Raw genomic sequence first — 25,235 nt, 5'->3', positions numbered from 1 at the left:
TCGGGATGCCCGTCACGCAAAGCTTGTCTACTCGCGAAACGCCTGTCCGTGGGTCCTCCCTCCCTCCCGCCGGACCCCACCATTCTCTCCCCCCCCCCCGCCCCCGTCGCAGCCCCACGAGGCTCCCGCCTCGACGCCCTCTCGCCGCCGGACGCACTAACAATACGCCGCCGTCCGCCCTGAGGTGAGGGTGGGGGAAGGCAAGGCAAGCGAGGCGCTTACAGTTCGCAGGAACTGGATCTCGTCCTCGCCTTCGCCCGCTTCAGCCATAGCGCTCCGCCGCCGCCGCTCTCGCTCGCCTTCCGGGCGCTGCTGCCTCCGTTGCCCGGGGTCGGCAGGTGGTGCGACGGCAGTAGCAGGAGGCGGCGGCACTGCCGCGGGGGAAGGAGGGAGAAGGGCTGCCAACTGAGCAAGAAGAGGCTCCCACGCCGAGCTGGTGCTGGAGAGGGGGGAAAGGAAAGTGAGACGGGACCGCCCGGAGCCCAGCCGGCGCCGCTTCTGACGACCGGGCGCCGCTTTTCTCTCTGCAGCAGATGGGCAGCTCAGCCTCAGTTCCCTTCCGCGCGAGTGCGTGGAGGGGAGAAGGGGGGGGGGAGCTGTGATTAACAGGGGCAGCGGGGGAGGAGCTCCTCGGCGGCTCCCCCGCTACTGCAGGTGATGCTGCAGCCGGCTGGCTCCCTCCGCAAAGGAAACCTGAGGCGCAGCGCCGCCCTCTGGCGGCCCGCGCGCGCAGCCAGGCAAGCAATCAAGGGGCGGGCGGCCGGGCGCGTTCCCGCGGCCTCTCCCTCCTCCACCCCGTGCGCGGGGGAGGCGGGGAGGACGGGCCCGCCCGGCGCAGAGAAGAGCTGCATGTCGACGTGCAGCAGCAGCGAGCGAGAGGGACAAGCAGGCGGCAAGCGAGGCTTGTTAGAACCAGGGAAGCCCAGTTAGCGGGGAAAGGAGACAGATGCATGTATGTCTGTGTATGCGCGCGCGTGCACGCCTGGCTGGTAGGCTTTCCCGCTCTCTCTGCTTCTGTCGGGGCGCCTGCGTCTTCCGCAGGCAGAAAACCAGCAGGAGAGGCTGCACTGGTTGCAGTGGGACCCGCCTGTTGTTTGTTTGGCTTCTGAGCACGCCGCTCTTAAATGCACAAAAGGTCGTCTTCGGGGAATCTTGCCAGGCTGGGGAGGGAAGAGCCGTCTCAAGAAGTCTAGGGTGTGTTGTACGCGCCGACTGCATGGTCATGTACATTCAGTGCTGGGTGCACGCACCTTTTGGGCGTGCTGTAAGCTGGACGTCCTCCTTGCCCGACGCTGTTTGTCACAGCCGATGTGCATCCTGCAGGAACGACTTTTTGTGCGGAGAATGCCCTCTCAAGTACTTGCTGCATACACGTGTACACAGAGAGCGCTTTCCCGTTTGGCGCAGGCCGGCTGACGTTCCAGGGCTGTGCCACTCCCCCTCGCCGTCCTTGTCTATGAATGAAGGAGGCAAAACAGGCAGCGGCACAGGAACTTAGCCGCCTCTGCAAGCTGATATAAATATCCTCTGTATACCAGTGTATCAACACACCCGTTTGCAACACCTCTAGAAAGATTGCATAACACACATACACGCATTGGGAGAATTTCTCCCACTGGCTCCTGTCTATAAGAGGAAACTGAAGTTTTGTTCTGAGTTTTACTCATTTTCAAAGTGGTGGAAATCACTACCACCATTCCAAATAGGACAGGGATATGGGACCTGTGGCCAGATGTTGGATTCCAACTCTCATCAGTACTGGAGCAAAGGTTTGCAGATGGTGAGAGTTGTAGTCCAGGAACATCTGGAGATACACAAGTTTCTCCATCCCTTAAATCAGGGGAGAGCAGATGGGTGGAGGAATTAATATGAAGTGGGTGGGGAGACCAAAGAAAGGATCTCACACCCCCTCCATCAATTATATCATTCATATTTGTTCTTCTGTCCAGTGTAACATACGCACATGTGAATGCAAGCATGCATGAATATGTGTCAGAAGTTAAGTGTCTGAGAGAACAGGTGCCAGTTGTTCACAGTCTCCACTTCTGCTTCTCCGCCACAATTGGTCCAATATCTCCACTTGTAAACTTGAACTTGTATCCACAGTCAACAGAAACTGCAGGAATTTACAACAAAGTGCTATGCAGAGTTCAACAGAACAATGAATGTTTGTGTTATCCACGTTTATAGAGCTGCTTGAAATGTAATTGCTAAATGCTATTAGTATTATGTGGCTGCAATCCTATACCTACTTACCTGGAATTAAGGCCCACTGAAATCACCAGGACTTGCTTCTGAGAAAATATGTACATAGCTGTGCTGGGTAAAACCTGCTATGTTTCATGTTGCACATTCAAGGGCATTTGGGGGGCAAGGATTAGACGTCCATCTGCTGAAACCAGTGAAACATCATCAGCTCACGTCAGGGATGGACAACCTGTTCAGCCTCAAGAGACACCTTGGAAACGTGTCAGGAACCAGATGGCTGCTGCAGTAGGAGGGTTTGTGTTTGTTTTAAAGTCATATAATTAGTAACATAATGTGCATGTATTCACCTTCACACATACAAGTTCAAAAGTTTCTACTTTCAGTTTTAAACTTCTCAGTTCCATGATACGTTTGACTTCAAGCAGCTGTGGTTTGTTCTGTGGTTAGTTAAAAACAAGCCAGGATATTAAATTCTAAACAGTTTGATTCAAAAGTGAAAGTGTAATCTCTTGATCTTTTCCCCTTTTCCTTCATATGAGGACTGGGCATGTATGCCCAAGGCTTGGGAATATTTGTGTGCATAATGACAAATCATGGGTTTATCATTTACATCTTAAACCAGCTTACTGGAGCTCAGATGTCTAGCTTTTTTTCTTGTTTTTGTGTTTGCTCTTTATCAACCTCGTAATTTGCTATAACAATATATGCCTAATTCTCTTGTGTGCCTTTATTGCTCTATGTGAATCTTTGTCTGTTTCACACATTTAACTGCTTTTAATCTCATTAGATTTCTGTTTGTTTGGGGGGATGGGAGAGGCATTATAATTCTCATGGGAAATTAATTATAAGGAATCACTGGAGGCTGATTCTGACCTTAGTACTTATTTCTTCATTTGTTACCAATTCTATTAAACCAATAGGATATGCTGTGGTGTAAAATCCAAGCAGCACTTCATGCTTAGACCTTGTTATTTAAAAACTGTCTGTATTTATTTTCAGTTGTTTCTATAGCTATCCTACACCATTTCTCAGATTCATTTTCAGCTATTTTACACTATTTGACTAACAAATAAAATATGAAGGAGATGTAGAAGATCAGGTGTCATTTTTGTTTTGTGTAATGGTTTCCTTTTACACCTCTTGGCTGAAGTAATCTTGATTGGTTCCGGGGGATTTTCTACAGGAAACACAGTGAGGATGTAATGTTGCTGTCTGCTAAGCTGAGACAACTAACCAGCAATTGAGATGTGGGAGTAAAATAAAGTGCTAGAATGCAGACAAACATAGTCACCCTGATTCAACCATATATTCTCTGTGAGAGTAGCAATGTTTGAGTAGAGTAGCCCAATCTTTGATGGCTTTCCTATTAATTTAAATTAAGGAAACCAGTCCGTTCACACATTTCTTTAATTATGCAGTGATACTATACTTGCTGTCATCATCTTCCCCCTGTACATCTAGGAAGAGCTATTATTGGGCAGCACTGACCGGTCAGAAAGGGAGACCACTCGTACCCATTAGGGTTGCAGAAAATGTAAACCCTACAGTGGTAGCACAACCCTATGCATGTTGATTCAGAAGTCTATTCCTGGTAAACAGGACAAACACACAAGGCTATGACATACTTGGCAGACTTAGGATCCTGCTTTAGCCATAACAGCACAGTCTTTGGCTTCCCCCTTGAGAGAAAAAAATGATTTATTCCATTAAGCTGCAGTGCATCCTTAGGCACTTAAATGGCGCTTAGTTCAGCTGAAATTAATGCAGCTTATATAAGGCCTTTTTCAAATCATACCACAAGGAAGGGTGTGTGTGTATGTGGCTAAAATTGCCTGAATTACCTGGGAACCACTTCACTCAAAAGGCTTTCCACATGGGACAGTATTCATGCAGTTTTCCTTCCCCAGCTGCCAGTGCAATATATGTACTAGAATCAGTCCTTACCTCCAAGTAACTTGTTCTGGAATTGAATGTGTAAGGCTATGGAGCTAGGAAATTTGTTACAGCATAAGATTTCCTGGACCTCAGACTACTTCATAAAATGCATCTGGATGAAACAGACTTCCACAAAAAATTATGCCAAAATAAATTAGTTAGGTACCACAAGACTCCTTGTTGCTGTTGTTGTTGTTCTTGCAACAGACCAAACACAGTTACCATGGAGTGTTTAGGATTGTGATGCATCCTTTTCCCACTTGAAATGTAAATCCTTTATCTTTGATACAGATTATAAGTGGGCAAATATAAAACCCACAAATTTGTAGCACTACCCAAACCAAGTCCCACTATCATTTAACTGAATGGGAGTTTTGTCAGTCTTCAAGAGGGTTCTCTAAAATTATCTGATGTTTGTTGACTGTGATCATGCTCTTTCAGAATCTGCTAGACCTATTAAACGGTACTCACATGAATAAGAACACATTTATTTAATGAACAGCAGCATTTCAATCACATTATCAGCCTGTTTTTCCATCAGCTGTTTTACATATTGAAGCTTCTGATTTTTTATTTTTTTTACAAACCCAAAACTCCCACTAAAATCATTAGTTTTCCACTCTAAAGGAAATTATATTTACTTTACTGATGATGCAATTCTTTGTTACACAGAAATATTTATAGCACAATTCTGTTCATGTTTACTTAGGAGTAAGTCCTGCTGAGCACGTCACAGGGTATGCGGACATCATGTGCACCTGGCGTATGGCCCCGTCCCCCTCAATTGTGCATGAATAATGATTCCTATTATGCTAAATAGGACTTCCAGTTAGGTGCATACTGTATAGCAGGAATGGGGGAACCTTTGGTTCTCCCAATGTTGCTGAACTACAACTCCCATCAACCCTAGTAAGCATGGCCAGTGGTCAAGGATGATGGCAACTGTAGTTCAGCAACATTTTGCTAGCCAAAGGCTCCCTATACTTGCTGTATTGGATTGCAGTCTTAGCAGCTTCATAGAAGTAGAATGAAATAAAAGTTTATCATTTGTAGTTCAGTATAAGGCTTTCCTATTTGATCATTGGATTCAGTTTAATATTTTTTCCTATGTGCTATTGACTAATGCCTTGAAAATCGCATCTATGCTTAGTATTCTCAATATAAAGTTTTAAATTTTTGGTAACATTAAAAGTTTATAAACTTGATAAAGTATGCAGACCTTGGGGCTCAGCTAAATAGGTTCTAGATAGACTGTAGTTGTGTAACTTCTGACTGCTGAGATTTCTGCAAATAACAGTAAGATCAAAATTAAAAATAAATCTTTTATGAAGTATGCGCATTTTAAGGATTCCACCTCTGGCAGACGTTCCCATTGTGTCACACCCACATATCATAGTAAAGGACATCAAAGTTTTGATGACAGAAGACTTGTTTTATGAAAATTCCATAAATTCTGGTATGAATTTCTAAAAATGTTAGTTGGAATCCATAATTTTGACCCATTGTAATACTGTAGGTTTATTGGTCACTTTGGTAGCAATATACAAAATAATAAAGTTATTATTATCCGGTGGCGGAAAACTCATTCTGAAGCTGACCGGACACAGATTAGAGCTCAATGTCAAGCCTACCAAGTGGCGGTAGCGACGGTGAAGAAGACTTTCTTCACTGCCTCTATTGCATCTGCAGAAAACAGCAGCAGGAGACTCTTTCAGGTGGTTCGCAATTTAGCGGAACCACCTGCTACATCGGGGCCCAGTACGGGCCACATGATCTCCTGCAATGATTTTGCAAAGTTTTTTGAAGAAAGTCGCTCAGATTCGGGAAGAGGTAGACTCCACCACTGGAGCAGGGCTGGGGCGGGAGAGTGCTAGAGTCCTGTCTAGTCAAGTTGCGTGGGATCAATTCCAATCTGTTACCTCCGAGGATGTGGACAGGCTGCTTGGACGAGTGAAACCAACCACCTGGCTCCTTGATCCTTGCCCATCCTGGCTTATAAAAGCTAGCCAGGAAGGGCTGGGCGATGGGCTTCACAGGGTGGTGAATGCTTCTGTCTGTGAGGGAGCTTTCCCAGACCAGCTGAAAGAGGCAGTTATCAAACCGCTTCTTAAAAAACCATCTTTAGATGCGGCCAATACAGTGGTACCTCGCAAGACGAATGCCTCACAAGACGAAAAACACGCAAGACGAAAAAGTTTTCCGTTTTTTGAGTCGTTCAGCAAGACGAATTTCCCTATGGGCTTGCTTCGCAAGACGAAACGTCTTGCGAGTTCTTGCGAGTTTGTTTCCTTTTTCTTAAAGCCGCTAAGCCGTTAATAGCCGCTAAGCCACTGAGCCGCTAATAGCCGTGCTTCGCAAGACGAAAAAACCGCAAGGCGAAGAGACTCGCGGAACGGATTAATTTCGTCTTGCGAGGCACCACTGTATGGCCAATTATCGCCCAGTCTCAAATCTTCCATTCTTGGGCAAGGTGATTGAGCGAGTGGTTGCTGAACAACTCCAGGCACGCCTGGAAGAAGCGGACCATTTGGATCCCTTCCAGTTGGGATTCAGGACTCATCATGGGACTGAAACTGCCTTGGTCGCACTGGTCGATGATCTCCGGTGGGCTAGGGACAAAGGTGAGAGCTGTTTCCTAGTTCTGCTGGATCTCTCAGCGGCCTTTGACACCATCGACCATAACATCCTTCTGGACCGTCTTGAGGGGCTGGGAGCTGGGGGCACTGTTATACAGTGGTTCTGCTCCTTCCTCCTGGGCCGTGTTCAGAAAGTGTGGGGGGGATGAGTGTTCAGACCCCTGGGCTCTCACTTATGGGGAGCCTCAGGGTTCTGTTCTCTCCCCTATGCTTTTCAACATCTACATGCAGCCACTGGGAAAAATCAGGGGGTTTGGGCTGGGTGTTCATCAGTATGCCGATGATATCCAGCTCTACCTCTCTTTCAAATCAGAACCAGTGAAGGCGATGAAGGTCCTGTGTGAGTGTCTGGAGGCGGTTGGAGGGTGGATTGAATCCTGACAAGACAGAAGTACTGTTTTGGGGGGATAGGAGGTGGGCAGCTGTGGAGGACTCCCTGGTCCTGAATTGGGTAACTGTGCCCCTGAAGGACCAGATGTGCAGCCTGGGAGTCATATTGGACTCGCAGCTGTCCATAGAGATGCAGGTCAGTTCTGTGTCCAGGGCAGCTGTTTACCAGCTCCATCTGGTACGCAGGCTGAGACCCTATCTGCTTGCGGACTGCCTTGCCAGAGTGGTGCATGCTCTGGTTATCTCCTGCTTGGACTACTGCAATGCGCTCTACGTGGGGCTACCTTTGAAGGTGACCCGGAAACTACAACTAATACAGAATGCGGCAGCTAGACTGGTGACTGGGAGCGGCCGTCAAGATCACATAATACCGGTCTTGAAAGACCTACACTGGCTCCCAGTTCATTTCCGAGCACAAATGAAAGTGTTGATGCTGACCTTTAAAGCTCTAAATGGCCTCAGTCCAGTATACCTGAAGGAGCATCTCCACCCCCATTGTTCTGCCCGGACACTAAGGTCCAGCGCCGAGGCCCTTCTGGCGGTTCCCTCGCTGCGAGAAGCCAAGTTACAGGGAACCGGGCAGAGGGCCTTCTCGGTAGTGGCGCCCTCTCTGTGGAACGCCCTCCCACCAGATGTCAAAGAGAAAAACAACTACCAGACTTTTAGAAGACATCTGAAGGCAGCCCTGTTTAAGGAAGCTTTTAATGTTTAATAGACTATTGTATTTTAATATTCTCTTGAAAGCTGCCCAGAGATGATGATGATGTTGTTGTTGTTGTTGTTGTTATATTATTATTATCTGCTGCAAACCTTGATTTTCCTAATTGACATTCATAACTCTTCAATGTTATTACAGAAAAAATAGATATATGATAGTTTAATTATTATTCATCGGGAGTCTTACCTCATAGAGTTTCAATGTTTATTATTTATGGGATGTGATTAATCACCAAGTACCATTTCTGCTTCCTGTCAAAACCAGAAGGCTGTGTATTGTTAGTAATTGCCTGTAATTCTAAATGAGAATCCAAGTACATGTGCCAAAATTGTCCCTGAAAAAAACTGTTTTCTTCACAAATGTTCAGGAGAACAAAAGCATACATGATAATCCTAGTAGTTTGATATAGTTACTTCAAGACAATGATCAAGAAGGAAACTGTCTCTGCTGATTTAATGGGTGTGTTCTAACATTTTCCTCCTCTCTTTGTAATTTTTGAGAAATTGAAACTAGACCTAAATTACAGTTCTCTTTCAATTTCACCTCGGTGCTCAGCTCTAGCAAACCACTATTCCTCCTATTTTGGAAGTTCAAAGATGAGTATAGATCCTTACACAGCCAAAAAGGCATCATACATACAAGAGGGAAGGGGAGGTATCAGCAGGCTTGGGGGAACCTCAAAATTTGCAGAAGAACAGGAAAAAAGGGAGAGGACCCAAAGGAGGACAATCTAGTAAGCTTTGCACATGCTTAGAGAGTATGCAATTCTGACTTATTGGAGGCGGGGGGGGGTGGAATGGAGTATTGTGGAGGAAGATAGCGTTGGCTGACCAAAACACTGAACTGCAGCACTCTAGACAGCACTACATATTTTGTTGCAGGTTCCACTTGTTAACAAATAAATGATGGACAAAGAAGATGTTTCCTTGAATCAAAGGTCACAAGATCATTCAGTTGCTTCCCTCCAACCAAAATAATACTGGACATGCAAAAATCATATATGAACCAAGTTATCTGGTTTACAAACTGCCACTCAAGCCACTTTGGGAACTCTTCTTAGCAAAGTCATCTTAGCATTAAGGTGACTGTGCCAGCCTCAGATGGATCAGACTGTACAACTATGGGTTTACAAACATGCCTTGATATAAAGGTAGTATGAATCTTCAAGTATGTTTTGAGCACTGTATGTATCAGTTACCATCATTTTATGTCTTATGGAATTATAGGAAACCTTTGATTCCAGTCAAGAAAAAAGTAATAATTGTTCTTGAATTTGACCCTAACGGAAGAAGTCCCATTGATTTAAATGGACTTTCAGCCTTTAAACACTTTCTCTGGTTGGAAGTTTCTTTAGGTTTCCATTCTTTTCCACTCATTTTGCCCATCCTGAAGTGATCCCTCTCCCCTGAAGCTTGATAAAGGAGAGGTGAGAAGAGAAGAGAAGAGAAGAGAAGAGAAGAGAAGAGAAGAGAAGAGAAGAGAAGAGTATATATTTCAGATGTCTAGGGACAGAATGGAACTTGCTACTGGTGTTAAGACACTCCTCAGTAAGCATTTCATAATAAAAGTATTTTATTATGGCAGCTCAAATGGAATATCTATGATGTGTTTTAATGACCAGGAAAAATCAGTATTTTAAAACATATTTTTGTTTTTAAGGGTCACTGCTGCCACATGTTCAGACTTTCCATACACTTTAAAAAATGTTTTTTCACTTTAGGGTTCAGAAAATCACCAAAATATTTGGCTATTCTCCATATACAATATTGTATGCTTCTGTCCCCCTTGTTTGATGTACTCCATCTGACCTTTGAAAATCAAGGGTGACCTTTTCCTCCTCCTTTGCACTGAGTTAAGAGAGCTGTAGTCATTGATAGAACACATGTTTTCTATTTACAACAGCACCTATCTCTGCTATCATTAGCTCAAGAGGGTCTTGGGCTATAGGACTAGGAAAGAATGCTACATGACAGCAACTGCCAGAGAGGACTGACAATCCTTAATGAGATGGATTATTGGTTTTACTCTATAAGGCTGTGGCTAGCAAAATGTAAATTCTTAATGACTTATGCAAGTGGTGTGTGCATATAGGGAATCTCTGTGCTAATACTACATTAAATGTTTGACAGTCTCACATATTTTAATATAAATGGCATATTTTATTCCTAATTTTCTCCAAATAAATATTTATAGAATGATCATAATGCCTTGATGTTTAAAGCATTAATAACTTGCACTTCAATCCAAATCATAGTTACTCAGAAGTAAGTCCCACTTATGCAATGGGTCTTTTTTTCTAGTAAATGTGTTTAGGATTTCCGCCTTGAGCAACCCAAAATGACAGTATTCAGGTACAAATTGGGCAGCTTTTCTTTTGCATTATCAAGGTTTGCAGTTTGCAGACAAGATTGTTTTTGTGAAATTTACCCATATGCAAGCAGTAGGAGACACACACAAAAAATGGTACCCAAGCAACCAGCTTCCTGGGTGATTCTTGCTCGATATTTCAGACAGTCACCCGTGAGTGCTACTCACCCAAAGTTAACCTGGGTTTCTCAGGTGAGTGTGCTTGGAATCATAGAATTGTAGAGTTGGAAGGGGCTCCAAGGATCATCTAGTCTATCTTGGTTAAGATGCTATTGAATGAGAAATGTATATTTCACAAGCTATACAAAAGTTTATGACTTCAGTAATTTGTGGGTTCCAAAAACAGCACCAACATGATACCATTTTCATACCTCAGGATAATGCCCAAACAGAGATACATACATGGAAATATTGACCTTTACAAGGTGCACTGAAAATTATTGAGATAATTTGTATGAAACAATTTGAAATGAATTATATAAATTGTTGTTGCTTTTATACCATTAAGGGACCCCTGACCATTAAGTCCAGTCATAGACGACTCTGGGGTTGTCGTGCTCATCTCGCTTTACTGGCCGAGGGAGCCGGCGTACAGCTTCTGGGTCATGTGGCCAGTATAACTAAGCCGCTTCTGGCGAACCAGAGCAGCACATGGAAACGCCGTTTACCTTCTCGCCGGAGCGGTACCTATTTATCTACTTGCACTTTGACGTGCTTGAGAACTGCTAGGTTGGCAGGAGCTGGGACTGAGCAACAGGAGTTCACCCCGTCGTGGGGATTCAAACCACCACCTTCTGATCGGCAAGCCCTAGGCTCTGTGGTTTAACCCACAGCGCCACCCGCATCCCTTTTATACCATTATAAGCACACAAATATAGATTCCATGGTACTTCTACCTCAGGCATAGGCAAACTCCGGCCCTCCAGACGTTTTGGAACTACAATTCCCATCATCCCTAGCTAACAGGACCAGTGGTCAGGGATGATGGGAATTGTAGTCTCAAAACATCTGGAGGGCCAGAGTTTGCCTATGCCTGTCCTACTTTATTTGCTGCACTAGTATTTTATATGCTGATGGGGCTACCAATTAAAATATTATTGCTACATGCGCACAGAAACTAGTACCAGTTTTTGTTTGAGACAACAGCGCTTCTTAATAGGGTAGCAAATGGAAATGTGCTACATTTGCTAGGCAATATTTGTTGGTACAATCCGGTGTACAAATATGTGAATTACAGCTAACCAATGAGTCTAAAGTGCATAACTCTGTCCTGAGTCTTGGCCATAGATACTATACAGCAAATATATCACATTCCCACTTGATGACCTACTAAGAAGAGCTGTATGTCAGATTACAATTGTTGATGTTTTCTACAGGCATACATTACTACGGCTACTGCTTACATAATCCACTTTTTGTACTAGGCAGAAATTGCATTGTACAGTACTTTACTGAGGATGGTTTGACACTCCTGTATACTTGTATAGCAATGAACAGAGCTACAACAAATTCTAGCTCCAAAGCGGAAAAAGCAGGAAAATCAATGAGGATTATACCCAACAGGAAAAAAGAAACACAATTTAATGGAAGATGGGGATTATATAACCTCAGTAATTACCTTGTCAACCAAAATAGATTGGGTTTTTCCCTACTGAATGATACTTTCCATTGATTATCTCTAATTTAAATGGAATTAGGGTCTTTCAGACAATCAGACTCAGTAGAATTTTGTTCACACCTCAGTGGAAAACAAATCGCCCTAATTAACCAGAGTTCCTTTCTGACTTGAAGTTGTTTTGTCTGTGGTTTTCAGCACACACCAGGATATATAGTGAAAAGATACAAAATCCCAACAGAGCATGTAAATACTTATATATTGTATTATCTATGCACATGAAGTATATAGCATGCAAAAGCAATACACTTTAGGGCAATTGATTTTCACTATACATTAAAAAAAATCCATGCTTCATAACCTTGATTTTGAAAAATTAATTATGAAATGCTCTTCCAGCCAGCTATTATTCAGTATATTATTCAGCAGAATAATATCAAAGGTATTTGAAGCATGTTGACGCATCCTTCTTAAATTTATATTTATGCATAGAGCTCAAAATAAAAACAGAATGTAATACCTTAGCTTTCTCTGGTGAACTGAATGAGGCTTAACAAGGCTTTCAAATTTTAATATTGTGTACAATCAAGTACAGGGGAAGATAGGAGACAGAAGTAAGATGCTAATAATTACCATACCTGTCCTAAAGAAAGGAGGGCAAAGGCAAGCGATCTCCTGAGCTTAACCGTGTCCTGCAGTAGCACAGTTGCAGCTGGGTCTGGGTTTTCTGGAAATGATTCAAAAAGCAGGTGATCGGTCCTTTTTAAATAAACAGAAACAGCTTGCATATTGCCTCTGCTTTCTTGAAGAACATCAAACAGATTCAGTGAGGATAAGATGGATCTCGAGCCAAGTTGAGCTCTCACACTTGATTCCTTAAAACAATTCAGATAAAGTTCCAAAAAAACCCAACATTTCCTTTAATCCGGACTAATTCAAGGAAAATAACAAACACCACTGATATTCAGGGAGATGGGAAGAGGAGGCAAGGAAAGGGGATCTATGAAGGTTGAAGAAGTTTTGCTCCTGCAGGAACCCACAAAGTTGGTGAGCAGCTTCCTGGATGATTCCAAAAAGCTGAATGGTTTGGAGATCTATAAGGTGTCCAGTTACAAGTAAGAAGTTCCTTGTGGGCATAAGTATATGCCCACAAACAGAGAGCTCATTAAGGACAGCACTGGACAGAAATGAAATCCATTGACAGAAGATGCAGGGGAGTGTAAGCAGGTATTGCAATACAGTTTTTCCACTACATGGTGGCATGCATCATGCTCCTGAGCCCATTGGAGCATGCTTTCAGGTGACTGGCATGTCCACTGCGGGAAAGGTGGAGGTATTTGCTCAGGGAATACAAAAGAGTACATTATCAGTGGAAGGTACTTCCACAGGAAAACCTTCTGTACAAACTAATGGTTATCTAAGGGTGCCCACTTGCATTAGATGTTGTTATATGGCAAAGGTTCTGGGGCCTATGAGACGTGTACTTATATGGTAGTCCATGTGAAGATTTAGTCGCATGCACAACCACTGCAGTGTGACAATAGACAGCTTACACCAACGTCGCTTTTCTGGTGCCTTACAGTGGCCCTGTGCTCATTGCACAGAACACACTTAGAAAAGGCACATGGTTCCAGGGGATCTGCAGCGTTCCACGTGAACTGAGCTCCTTGGTAACAATATCTAATTGGGCAATCGGTTTTAAATAATTCATATTAATAGACTCTTGCATTTTATTCATAAATGTAATGTGATGTGTGAAATACTGCTACAATTTTGTCAAGGGAAATACACAATCGAACCTGTTAGAATGTTTACTGCACTCTGCCAGTAAATACAGTTCACTGACTTTTATTTATCTGGCTTTATTGATTTCCCTGTAGTGACAGTTCAGCCCTCTTCATGCTGTTGCTTAGCCCTTTCATATACAGAAAATTTCAACACAGACCTTTGCACAAGAGGTTAAACCCAAGACAGTACTACTGAATGTCTCAGTGGCATAAACGCATTTTTTCCTCTTCACAGGTGCTCATTTTGCATTTGATGCATTTAACATTCAGTAGGAGTGCTAAGCTAATTATACTCTTATTAACATATGTTGACTTGACATTACACCATAAAAATCTGATTTTTGCCACGGCTTCAGTCTCTAGAGACCATTAAATTATAAGGTTTTCTAGTCACTTAAATAAGAAAGCGTAACATCTCAATGTTTAAAATGTCTAGCATAATGCAACAAAGCAAGTTTGTTCTTCATTGGGGGCGGGGAGGAGACAGAATCACATGTGACTTATGCCAATTTATGCATACAGCTGTTTTCTGACACACCTTGCACCAGACACGAGATTGGTAGGTATTACTAGCTACCATAGAAAATCCAAGAGACGCTGGGGAAATATTAGCTATTCTCAATATTAAAGGGGTGAAGGAAATAAAATAGGTGAAGGGCACATCTTTTGTGAAGCATTTTCACGTTCCACAAAGTGGACTAGAGTGGGGTGTGATCTAAACACAAATGGGCAAAGTTTGATTAGTATGAAACAGCTGGGGAAATAGAATGAAAAGCAGAATGACTTCTTCAAGGCAAAGGAGAGCATCAGATGTCAAAATCTGCCTGGGGCTAGAATTCTAATTTTCCTCCCTGATGGACTGAATGCAATATTTTGAAGTGGGCATTATGCGTGTTTCAGAAAAAGTGAAATGAGCTAAGATTTCGAGACCAAATCTTGGGAAGGACTCCACACAGAAACATAGAATTCTGTCACAAGTTATTTGCTGCCACTGTTGCATAGATTTTCTGCAGCATTCATATGTAAAAAGCACTTCAGATAACAACCTGTCACATGACTTTTTGAGCTACCTTGCTGGGGAAAGCACTCTAAATTCTATTAACTAGTCTTATACAAAGTGGTTATAATATACATTAGAGTATTGTGAATTCTAAAATTCACCATTGGAAGAATAGCATTGCATTTCCCCCCCCAACCCCCAAAGCAGAAATTTCTCCCAATTATTTGGAGACATGCAGAAGCCACAACCGGTGGAAATACAACTAGGGTTGGGTCATGGGAAGAGTAGCAGGGGGAAGTGGTGGCTACATGACGGGTCTTAAGTCCCACCAGCCATTTCCGCCCTGAAAATAATTCTCTTCCAGTATGACTTTGGATTGGAGAAGAGGCTGCTGGAGGCTGGGAAGTGTGACCTGACTGTGTAATGTGCAGTGCCAGCCTAATACATAAAGATGATTTGGGGGGGGGGGGGAATCTCACCACTAATGGGAAATAAGAAGTGTGCATAATTGCAACAGAGCTAGCGATGAACTATTATGTAAATCATGGAACGTCATGACAATACCCCAAAACTCAAAAGCTTTTTTTTTTTTTTTGATAAAAAAAATGGAAAATTCTATGCCTTTCTAATTGGATGGCTTTTGCTTAGAATCCAGTAAATAGTTAACAGAAAAATGACAATATGTAAGCTTGAAAGTCTGGCTGTTGTGTTTGCGTTCAGAAAGAAAAGCCACTCCCTTTATGCTGAAATACTTGTTATGTGTTGAATCAGGAGGCTGCTACACCTTCATCAATCAGGCTGCAGCCCAAATCAATAGCTGTGCTTCTAGGTTTTGTGAGGTGATTACTCTTTATTTTTCTTGGATGCTTTGAAAAGATTGCATCAAGCCATTAGCTGAAAAATCACATCTGCGGCAGACATGATAGGGTGGTATTTTCTGCCAGGAAAAGGGTTACGTACAAGGGGGAGATATTTATATGTGCTTCATCCTTTGGCTATCATTACACAGAACTGTAGATGTGATGTTCAGCGGCACCATGGAGGCAAAAGAATCAAACTAGATGTGATGTCAGTTGCATTGAAGGAATGACTGTGGCAGAGCCCAAGCAAGATTGGGATTGCAGCAGGCAGGACAGGAGTTAAGACTTTCCTTTGCCATAGTCTTGATGACCACTGCTGGTAAGTCTCAGGAGGGAAGCTTTCACTCCTTGCATGTCAGAGTTCAAGCTCTGCTTTGGCCCCATCTCTTCCTTTTTATTAGGCATTACTTGGCTAAGAAGAATGGCATGCTAATGCCAATTTGCCCAATAATGACAGCTGTAGACTACTCAATCCATTGTGTTGACTACTGATACAAACAACCAATGGGGCAACTTCTGTCATTTGCAGGTGTTTCAAATACTACACTTGCTGCTGCATTTTGCACTAGCTGTGGAATGTCTTCAAATGCAACCCCACATAGAGCGCACCCCAATAGTCTAACCTGTAGGTTACCTGGGAATGTGTAACAGTAGCCAGGCTATCCCCATCCAGGAAAAGCCATAGTTGGTGCATCAGCCAAAGCCACACATGGGAACTCCTAGCCACCAAGTCTACCTGAGCCTCTAGTGACCATGATGGTTTCAGGAATACCCAACTATTTACTTGCTCCTCCAAGGGGAGTGAAATGCTGTCTAGAACAGGGAGTTTTACCAATTCCTATATATGAGAATTGTTCACACACAACAGATTCATCTTGCTTGGATTCAATTTCAATTTATTGGCCCACATTAAGCCCATTACTGCCTGTAACCACTTGTTAAAGATTCGAACTGCATCTCTTGATAGCAATGAAACAGAGAGAGAGAGGGACAGACAGACAGACAGACTGCATATTGATGATACCGCTACAACTCTTCATATAAGTCTTCATATCAATATTAAACAGCACGGGTAGGTTTGTATAGGATTGCAGTCCAAATCCCTGTGGCTTTCCTAATATATTGTTATCAGCTTTTGGGGTGGGTTAAGCTGGGTTTTCTTCTAATTCTTGGACTAGCCAAGCTAGCTTCCTAGTGAGGTAATGGGTCATTAAGGGAACAAAGGAAGGGGCTCTGTATGAGATAGCAAATGGGTGGAGCCCCTTCCGGCAATTCACAGGTAATTACCGTATTTTTCGCTCTATTGGACGCACCGGACCACAGGATGCACCTAGTTTTTACAGGGGAAAATCAAGGAAAAAAATATTATCCCTCCCCCCCAGCCCCAAAGAGCAACGGACAGGCTGCGTGCAGCCTGTCTGCTTCTCCCAGAGCTTCTCAGGGCTGCGGGGGAAGCCCGGGTTCCCCCACCAGCCCCAAAGAGCAAAGAAGCCAAGACAGCGCACGGGATCCATAGCCGCGCAACCTCTCCAGCCAGGAGCTAAACCTCTCCAGCGCGGCTAAAGAAGACAAGGCAGTGAGCGCGATCCATCCCACTCACTGCCCTGGCTTCCTCTTTAGCCTTGCGCAGCATCTTTAGTCTTGCGCAACGGGATGGATTGCGCCCGCTGTCCACCGGGGCTGGACTAGATGACTCCTGGGGTTCCCTTCCAACCCTGCAATTCTATGACCTCGGAAGGTGTTTGGGGTCTCCACCACTGGAGGCTTTTAAGCAGCGGTTGGGGGACCATCTGTCTGGCGTTCTTTAGCTGTGATTCCTACATTGTGAGGGGGCTGGGCTAGATGACCCTCGGGTGGCCCTCCCAACTCTATACAGTCCTACAGTTCTGCAGCAGGAGATCCACAGCCACTTAGAATCATAAAATCATAGAGTTGGAATAGACCACAAGGGCCATCGAGTCCAACCCCCTGCCAAGCAGGAAACACCATCAGAGCACTTCACACAATGCCCACACCATCAGACCACTTCACACAATGCCCACTCCCAATTTTCATCTGAGAGACATGTGGCTTCAGTGTCTAGGCAGGTACCCCCCTACCTGCCACACTTCCCCCACCCCACTTAAGCTAAGGGAATTCCTGCCCAGAGAAGCTCCCAGGTGAGGCAAGGGTTAAGATCTATCTCTGGTAGAGGCACGCAAGGCTAAAGAGGAAGCCAGGGCAGTGGGATGGATCGCGTTCCCTGCACTGGCTTCCTCTTTAGCCTTGCGAAGCCTCCTCCCCCCCCCCCAGGCGCGCAAGTCTAAAGAGGAAGCCAAGGCAGCGAACGGGATGGATCGCGTTCCCTGCCCTGGCTTCCTCTTTAGCCTTGCGAAGCCTCCTCCCCCCCCCCCCAGGCACGCAAGTCTAAAGAGGAAGCCAAGGCAGCGAACGGGATGGATCGCGTTCCCTGCCCTGGCTTCCTCTTAAGCCTTGCGAAGCCTCCCCCCCCCCCAGGCGCGCAAGTCTAAAGAGGAAGCCAAGGCAGCGAACGGGATGGATCGCGCTCGCTGCCCTGGCTTCCTCTTTAGCCTTGCGAAGCCTCCCCCCCCCCCCACGCACGCAAGTCTAAAGAGGAAGCCAAGGCAGCGAACGGGATGCATCGCGCTCGCTGCCCTGGCTTCCTCTTTAGCCTTGCGAAGCCTCCCCCCCCCCAGAGGCGCGCAAGTCTAAATAGGAAGCCAAGGCAGCGAACGGGATGGATCGCGCTCGCTGCCCTGGCTTCCTCTTTAGCCTTGCGAAGCCTCCCCCCCCCCAGAGGCGCGCAAGTCTAAAGAGGAAGCCAAGGCAGCGAACGGGATGGATCGCGCTCCCTGCCCTGGCTTCCTCTTTAGCCTTGCGAAGCCTCCCCCCCCCCCCTGGAGAGGTTGTGCAAGGCTTTTCTAGAGGAGGGAGAAGGGACTGACTGGCGGTGTCAGTCCCTTCTCCCTCTCGGGGAAAAGCCCGCAAGTGCCGCGCGACGCTTGTGTGGGGCTCTTGAGGGCTTTTCCTGCCTGCCTCCCCCCTGCATTCGCTCCATAGGACGCACAGACTTTTCCCCTTAGTTTTTAAGACGGGAAAAGTGCGTCCTATGGTGCGAAAAGTACGGTAGAAAGACAAAGCGGAGAGCAGGGTGTTTTTGGAGTGATGTGAGCTTGAAGCAAAGCAACAAGCTGGGAAGATAGAGCGATGTTTGATTTCTGCTTGACTCCAAGGTTGCGGCTCTGGGGGATGCAAGACCCTCTTGGGGTGTTAATGCTGTAAAGCTGATCAGGTTTTATATATAAACCATAAATGATAAAGACACTGCAGTCTTGGGTAAGCACTTGGAACCCCTGAAATCTCATACAGCTCAGAGTTTGGGATGGTGTGCAACAATACTGTAACTTTGACCTAAGGGAAAAGAGAGTGGTTAAGTCAGTCTTAGCCCTTGGATGTATGAGGCTTGGACAAGTGCCTTTTGGAGCTATGATATTTTATGCAGGTTATCCAAACCGGGGGGGGGGGGGGAATACTCCATTTGGCCTATGATGGAATGAAACCCATCTAGAACAGAATAATGGTTGCAAAGACTTTTATAGGATTTAAAAGCTTGCCACTTTAGGATTAGTTCTCATTGAACCAGTAAAGCTGTACCTGGGCTCAATAATCCTCCCAACAAGCAACAGAGTTCACACAGATAATAAAAGAAAATAGTCAGGGAGAAAGGTTCTCATACGGAGCCCCTATAGCATCTGGAGGATTTCTTTGCATTGAATTATGAATTGAATTACCGTATGTGCATCTCAACTTGTAGTCTGAGGCAGTCCAGTCCAGACAATGGTGTACCACCTAATTCAAAACTAGACCTTTGAGACAAGTTACGTCCTGAATTCCAAACCACTTAGCACAAGCAGTCCTGAAAAGTGCTAGTAAAAGGGCAGCGTAATTTATAATAACTAGAGTACAATTTGTACCAACGTGTATCTAAAGTGCAGTTTGTTAAATGAGGCCCGTGATCAATAAGACATCTATCTCAGTGCTTGCTGCCAACCAGCCTCCCCCCTAAATAGCTGATGGATTTTCTCGCAAGGTCACAACTGACACATAAGTGCATAAAGGGTGTCGACTAGATCAGGTTCATGCTTTTTTTTAATAAAAAAAAACACTGAATAGCAGCATTAGGCTCAAGTACTTTGCAGCTCAAAACAAACTTCAGCATTAGCAACGCAGTATCCAACAGATACTGCACATGGTGTCTGCTGAAATGAATCATTTCCTGTATTAAAGCACACACGGAGAGGAATTTTGGTTTAATTCGCAGGGAGATAAACACCGACAGACCACCGCAGAGGTTTGTGCAAGACACACTGAAATTCAGCTTAATGGCATAAAGCATTCACAAGCCAGCCCATATGTGAAAAGTGCACCAGGGAAGTCTCCAGAGGAGTGGGAGGCTGCAGTGGCAACCAGCTAGCAGGATGATCAAGAAAGTGGGCGAAAGCAGCTGGAACAATGTGATTTCTGGGAACCTCTTGATCCCCAGGAAGTAGTAGACTTATTGCCACTTGCCAGGCACATGTGCTTCCCTAGGGAACAGGGTTAGGTAGGGTCAGCAGGAAGGAGCTAGTGGTAGACTTGCAAGGGCAAAACCCTATAATACTCTTTATTAGTGCCCAAATTAAAGTTACCTAGGGGAGGGACAAATGTGGGAAGGGAAAACTTCTAAGTGATGCTTTGTGGTAATCTTTGCAGCCACACTGTTACCAAAGGACTCACTTCAGTTGGCACTCTGTGAATGCCCTTGAACGTTCAACCTGCAGGCGACACAACTCCCATGAGTGCAGATTCTTTCCAAGCACAACAGAGAAAGCAAACCTGGGTGGACCCTGGCTGCCCTCATCAGAATGAGACTACTTGCTTCTCTTGGGGTTGAGATATATGCTAATACCTAACTCAGCACCTGATCAATTTATCAACTGCCATGAGCCAAATATGGCATGCTGTCTTGATGGGCTCACGATCCTTACCTTTGCTCCCTGAAAATGCTCGGTCGTACAGTGGTGGGAAAATTGTACTGCTGTACGTCTACAAATTTTTGTCTTGAAGGAAACTTTCCTCTAGCCTCTGCCTCAATATAATTACATATTTTTCCTCAGGTAACCTTACTTTAAGCTACCTTCTAAGTCCTTTATGGTTTGTCCCCAAGAAACCACTTTCTAAAATCTTTATGGATCCTCACCCAAGCTGTTCCAAGCATTTGCTTACTCAAACCACAAAGCAATTACACATTCAAATTTTAGTTCTGTAAATAAGCATTTTTCTCTTCAAACCCACATTGGTGGTCCTTGCTAATTCCTCAAAATAATTCGGGTAACTGAAGTTACTGTGCAATCTTCATGTGCAACGACTCTGGATAAAAGATGTCAAAATATCTGTCTGCAGAACCAACTTCAGGTTATGCGACTCCATAGATGATCTCTCAAAGAACATCAGTTATATGTAAGCAACCTGCTATTTTTCCTTGAGGCCTCTTTGTAGTTACACATATGCATGACTTGGTAAATGCAACTGTACTTAGGAAAACAGGAAGTGGAAGACTGCCAAATGCCAGCTTTTGTGTGCACATCCAATAGGGACACGGGTGGCGCTGTGGTCTAACCCACTGAGCCTCTTGGGTTTGCAGATCAGAAGGTTGGCGGTTCGAATTCCCGTGATGGGGTTAGCTCCCATTGCTCAGTCCCAGCTCCTGCCAACCTAGCAGTTCGAAAGCACGCCAGTGCAAGTAGATAAAGAGGTACCGCTCTGGCGGGAAGGTAAATGGTGTTTCCGTGCACTGCTCTGGTTTCGGTGTTCTGTTGCGCCATAAGCAGCTTAGTCATGCTGGCCATATGACCGGAAAGATGTCTGTGAACAAACGCAGGCTCCCTTGGCCTGAAAGCGAGATGAGCGCCGCAACCCCATAGTAGCCTTTGACTGGACTTAACTGTCCAGGGGTCCTTTACCTTTACCTTGCACAACCAATGCACAATACTTTATGGTGGAAGGGGTGGGTGAAGTTGGAGCACTGCATTGGTCGGTGATGGAAATACGTATTGAAAGGACAAGGGATGCAGCCTTTTCTCTAGCAGAAGGAAACAAAAAAGGAAAATGTCCCATGATAGTTGAAAGTCAGATCTTTTGGCTGGATTACAGTACAACATTGTCTATATGCATAAGAAGAAAATATGGATCATCACAGACACCATGTAAGTCACTGGCCTCCATACTGAGAACACAAGACTCCAAACTGGCATAGCTGGTTTTATAGATGGATACAGATTTAACAGAAGGGTTTTTGAGCTCTTGAAGATTCTTGAGATCTAAAGAACCAAAGGAGCAAGGATAAAGATAGCCCCTTGCTGATGCTGACCCTGATGCTAAAGGCATCTGGATGGAAGTTTGGAGTAACACGTCGGTATTAACAACAACAACAACAAAAAAAAAATTATACCACCATTCACCCAAAGATTACAGTACTCACCTCTTGGAAGATGCTCTTGAGTCAGGGTGGGAAACTCTGGCAGGCCTAAGACCAAAGGCAGCTCACAGCCAGAGGCTCCATGGGTTGATTAGAAGCAATGGCTGGCGATGATACAGTTTCTTTTGGAAGCTGAGGCTGGAATTCCAGCCAGCCCCACCTCCATCCCTCATAAATAACTCTTGTTGCTTTTTCTTTCAGTCTTATCCCTGAAGACTTACATTCATTTAATAAAAGAGAAACAAAAATGGACAAGGCTATCTTTGACTGAATCAAAATTTAATGGCAAACTTTTGAAACTCAGTCTCAATATGCATTTATAATACAAAACATTATGCAAGTCAGAATAATGTACCGTTACATAAAGCACGCACACAAGCTTTGACTATTTAAACATCCATTTTCATATTTCCTGCTGCACTTCACAATGCTCTGAATCTGTTCTATTGTTTGGCAGTTTAATAATCAAAGTTCTTGTTTTTATTGACATCAGCTGCTAAGCAAGTTGCATTGCAGATGCATCAACACCTAAAGGCAGCTTTGCTGGACTAGGTAACTGAAAAACAAACTATCAGGAAGCAAGCAGCAGATTTTCCATTCACAGGCCTGGTTCACATGTCAAAGAGCCAGACTATGGCTTAGTGTGAACACACAAGCATTAGATTAGATCATTGTGGCTTACTTCTCTGCCATTCTGCTGCTCCATTGAGCTAAGTCATGGTTTGGCATGTTTGTCTTAATAGTTTATGGTTAGTGATTGGTCCAGGAGAGCAAAACTATGATCCCCTGACACACTCAGGTAAACAATGGTGTAGCTCAGTGCAGTGGTAGGACTACTGAGGACAAGAAAAATGGCCAAATTCTCTTCTTTGGAAGCCTGTTTATTTGTGCTAAGCCATGTTTTGGCTTAATGTGACAACGGCGTGCAAACCAGGTCACTGTCTTATCTATGCAGCTAGTATAACGTTGATCCTTTTGTGAACTTGTCCTTCTGTAGTCAAAAGAAATCCACCCCGAGATATATTTCTGTTTCCTCTGTGCAAATTGCCCTCCTGATAGCCTTATCTGACTCTCAGTCATATTATAGGCAAGGATTTCGTAAAGGGGATCAACCGGCTGCATTTTGATTTTACCTAAGTGCTTTGGGTAAAATCAGAAGTCCAAGATCATTGGAGGGAGGGAGGGGAATCACAGTAACACAGCTTTCCATTCCAGCATGGAAACAGGGGCAATGCTCTAGTGCAGTGGTGAGGAACATCCTAGTCCTCCAGATGTTGTTGGATTGCAACTCCGTCTATCCCAAACAGTATGACCAATGGTCAGAGACAACAGAAGTTTTAATGCAGTAGCACCCGAAAGGCTAAAAGCCCTGGGGCTATCTAAGTTATTCAAGGAGTATGAGAAGAAGCCATGCTGCAGCAGCTTCCATGATACTTGGATAATGGAACCAGGGTACTCAAACAACTTTTCCTCAAGCAGTACTGAATACACTTATTTCAGCTCAGCACATCACACGTTGACTGGCAGTCTGGGGACATATCCATATGTCCACTCATCAAGAACAACCTGTTAAGAATTGTCCATCACATTTCAACTGTTCTTGAAAGGATACATTTGACCTTTCAAGAATGTCAAACTTAGTCCTGTTTTTTACCTTGTTTTCTGGAGTCAGCTCTAATCTATTGGTCCTGGGACAGGATCTTGTCAAGTATAACAAAATTAGATGCTTCTTTGTAGCTTAAGAAATGTAAACTGTTTACTTTCACTTTATTGAGGCCCTGAGCAGAACCTATCAAAACCTGTTTATAAATGATATTTATGCTTCTTTGAATAAGAGTGCTATTCTCATGCTACAAGATGAAATGCATAAAATTCTATTGTGGAAGTCTAATCTCTCAAACTGAGAAAATTCAAAGAATCGCACAGGTCTTCAAAAATGCAATTGGGTGGGGAATTTCAGTGGAGATTTCAAGCGACCGACCTTATTATGGCAGCGGGTAAGCTAGTGTGGTGCCACACTTTAAGAAGTAGACACCTAAAGACTTGGAGCCTAATACTGTGGCAAATGTTGTTATATAACAAAAAAGACAGGCAAAGAAACTTTCCCCAGTAGTAACAGAACAAAAAGCTTAACTACCTGTGAATATAAGTAGAAATTTAAAAATTCAAAGAATTACGTGATTTTCCTGAGTCTACCAGATAGTTGAGCTACAGTGAACAATCGGGTAAGCTTATTTAGAAAGACAAAGGCTGAAGAGAGAATTTATTGTGGAAATCAGAATCAAGGCACTTATAATCTCTGTCAGATTTCTGACTCTATTTGCCATTATATATACACACAGTCCAATCAAAGATCAGTGTCCTGTGATTATATTCATATTCCTGGGCAGTGGAACATATCAGTGCAAATATTTGTCTTAACATAATTTTTTATGGCTACAAATAAATAATAATGGCTGTGCTCAACCCAGTAACAATATTCGCACAGGGAGATAATTATGGGTTATGGGCTCTGTGTAGCGTTTCATTAGTGTTCTTCTAACAGCACATTTAAATACTAAACTTTTCTGATTAAAAGCCCCAACATCTTAGCAAGTCAGAAGCATTTCATGTATATATTCATCTCTTTTACATCGGGCCCCAAAAATCAAGTGGGAGGACCTTTTAATTAGAAACATGATACATGCGAACCTGTATCTGTATATTAAATGGTCACCACATGTTGGCCATTTTAACTGATTTTCTATGGTGACCAAAACTAAAAGATTTACTCCATTGCCAAGATTTTTTAAGCTTTTGCTGTGGCAGACACTGTGGCTTGTTGGGGGCGGGGATGAGGTGGTTGCCTCCATATGGTACCTGTTTCTTGTGCGTGAGTCCTAAGCTTTGCCTTTTCTTCTCATTTGTATCTCTCAAGACAAAAGCCCTAACGCACCCCCCCCCACCCTCAATGCACATACAGTTATTCTGGATCATATCCAAGAATGGGCCCCAGCCATTTTTCCACGTCTGCCACAGGCATCTTTTTCCTTAAGGCATAATCTTCAACCTGGAGAATGAACCAAGAGAGGGATAATTTAGCATTTTAAGAGCTGAGACTTCAACTTCTCTGTGCAATCAAAGTCTCTGAGAAATTAAGTCTCACCACCTCTGCTCTCTACACTTGCATCCTTTTTTATTTTAAAAAAATGCATTTCTACAT

The 25,235-nt window shown here is 44.0% G+C and overlaps 2 protein-coding genes across 20 annotated transcripts in view; both read right to left on the bottom strand.

Annotated features, from left to right (window-relative positions):
- The window catches only part of RYR2 (ryanodine receptor 2), a 246,048-nt gene extending 245,377 nt beyond the window's left edge, over window positions 1–671 (bottom strand). For 11 of the 18 annotated variants that reach the window (XM_081187979.1, XM_081187981.1, XM_081187967.1 and 8 more), the window contains exon 1: window positions 223–670. In XM_081187979.1, coding sequence (XP_081044105.1) covers window positions 223–270 — 48 coding nt within the window. In that variant the 5' untranslated portion in view covers window positions 271–670. Of the gene's footprint in view, window positions 1–222 lie in introns of all 18 variants that reach the window. The other 7 variants (XM_081187964.1, XM_081187977.1, XM_081187974.1 and 4 more) reach the window with 1 other exon arrangement.
- Window positions 672–22,295: 21,624 nt separating this feature from the next.
- The window catches only part of MTR (5-methyltetrahydrofolate-homocysteine methyltransferase), a 63,442-nt gene continuing 60,502 nt past the window's right edge, over window positions 22,296–25,235 (bottom strand). For both annotated transcript variants that reach the window (XM_081188058.1, XM_081188059.1), the window contains exon 33: window positions 22,296–25,082. In XM_081188058.1, coding sequence (XP_081044184.1) covers window positions 24,996–25,082 — 87 coding nt within the window. In that variant the 3' untranslated portion in view covers window positions 22,296–24,995. The remainder of the gene's footprint in view (window positions 25,083–25,235) is intronic.

Source organism: Podarcis bocagei (genome assembly GCF_964188305.1).
Source record: "Podarcis bocagei genome assembly, chromosome: 3".
NCBI lineage: Eukaryota > Metazoa > Chordata > Lepidosauria > Squamata > Lacertidae > Podarcis > Podarcis bocagei.
Note: the sequence above shows the minus strand (reverse complement) of the source record. Positions and strands in the feature narration are given on the sequence as shown.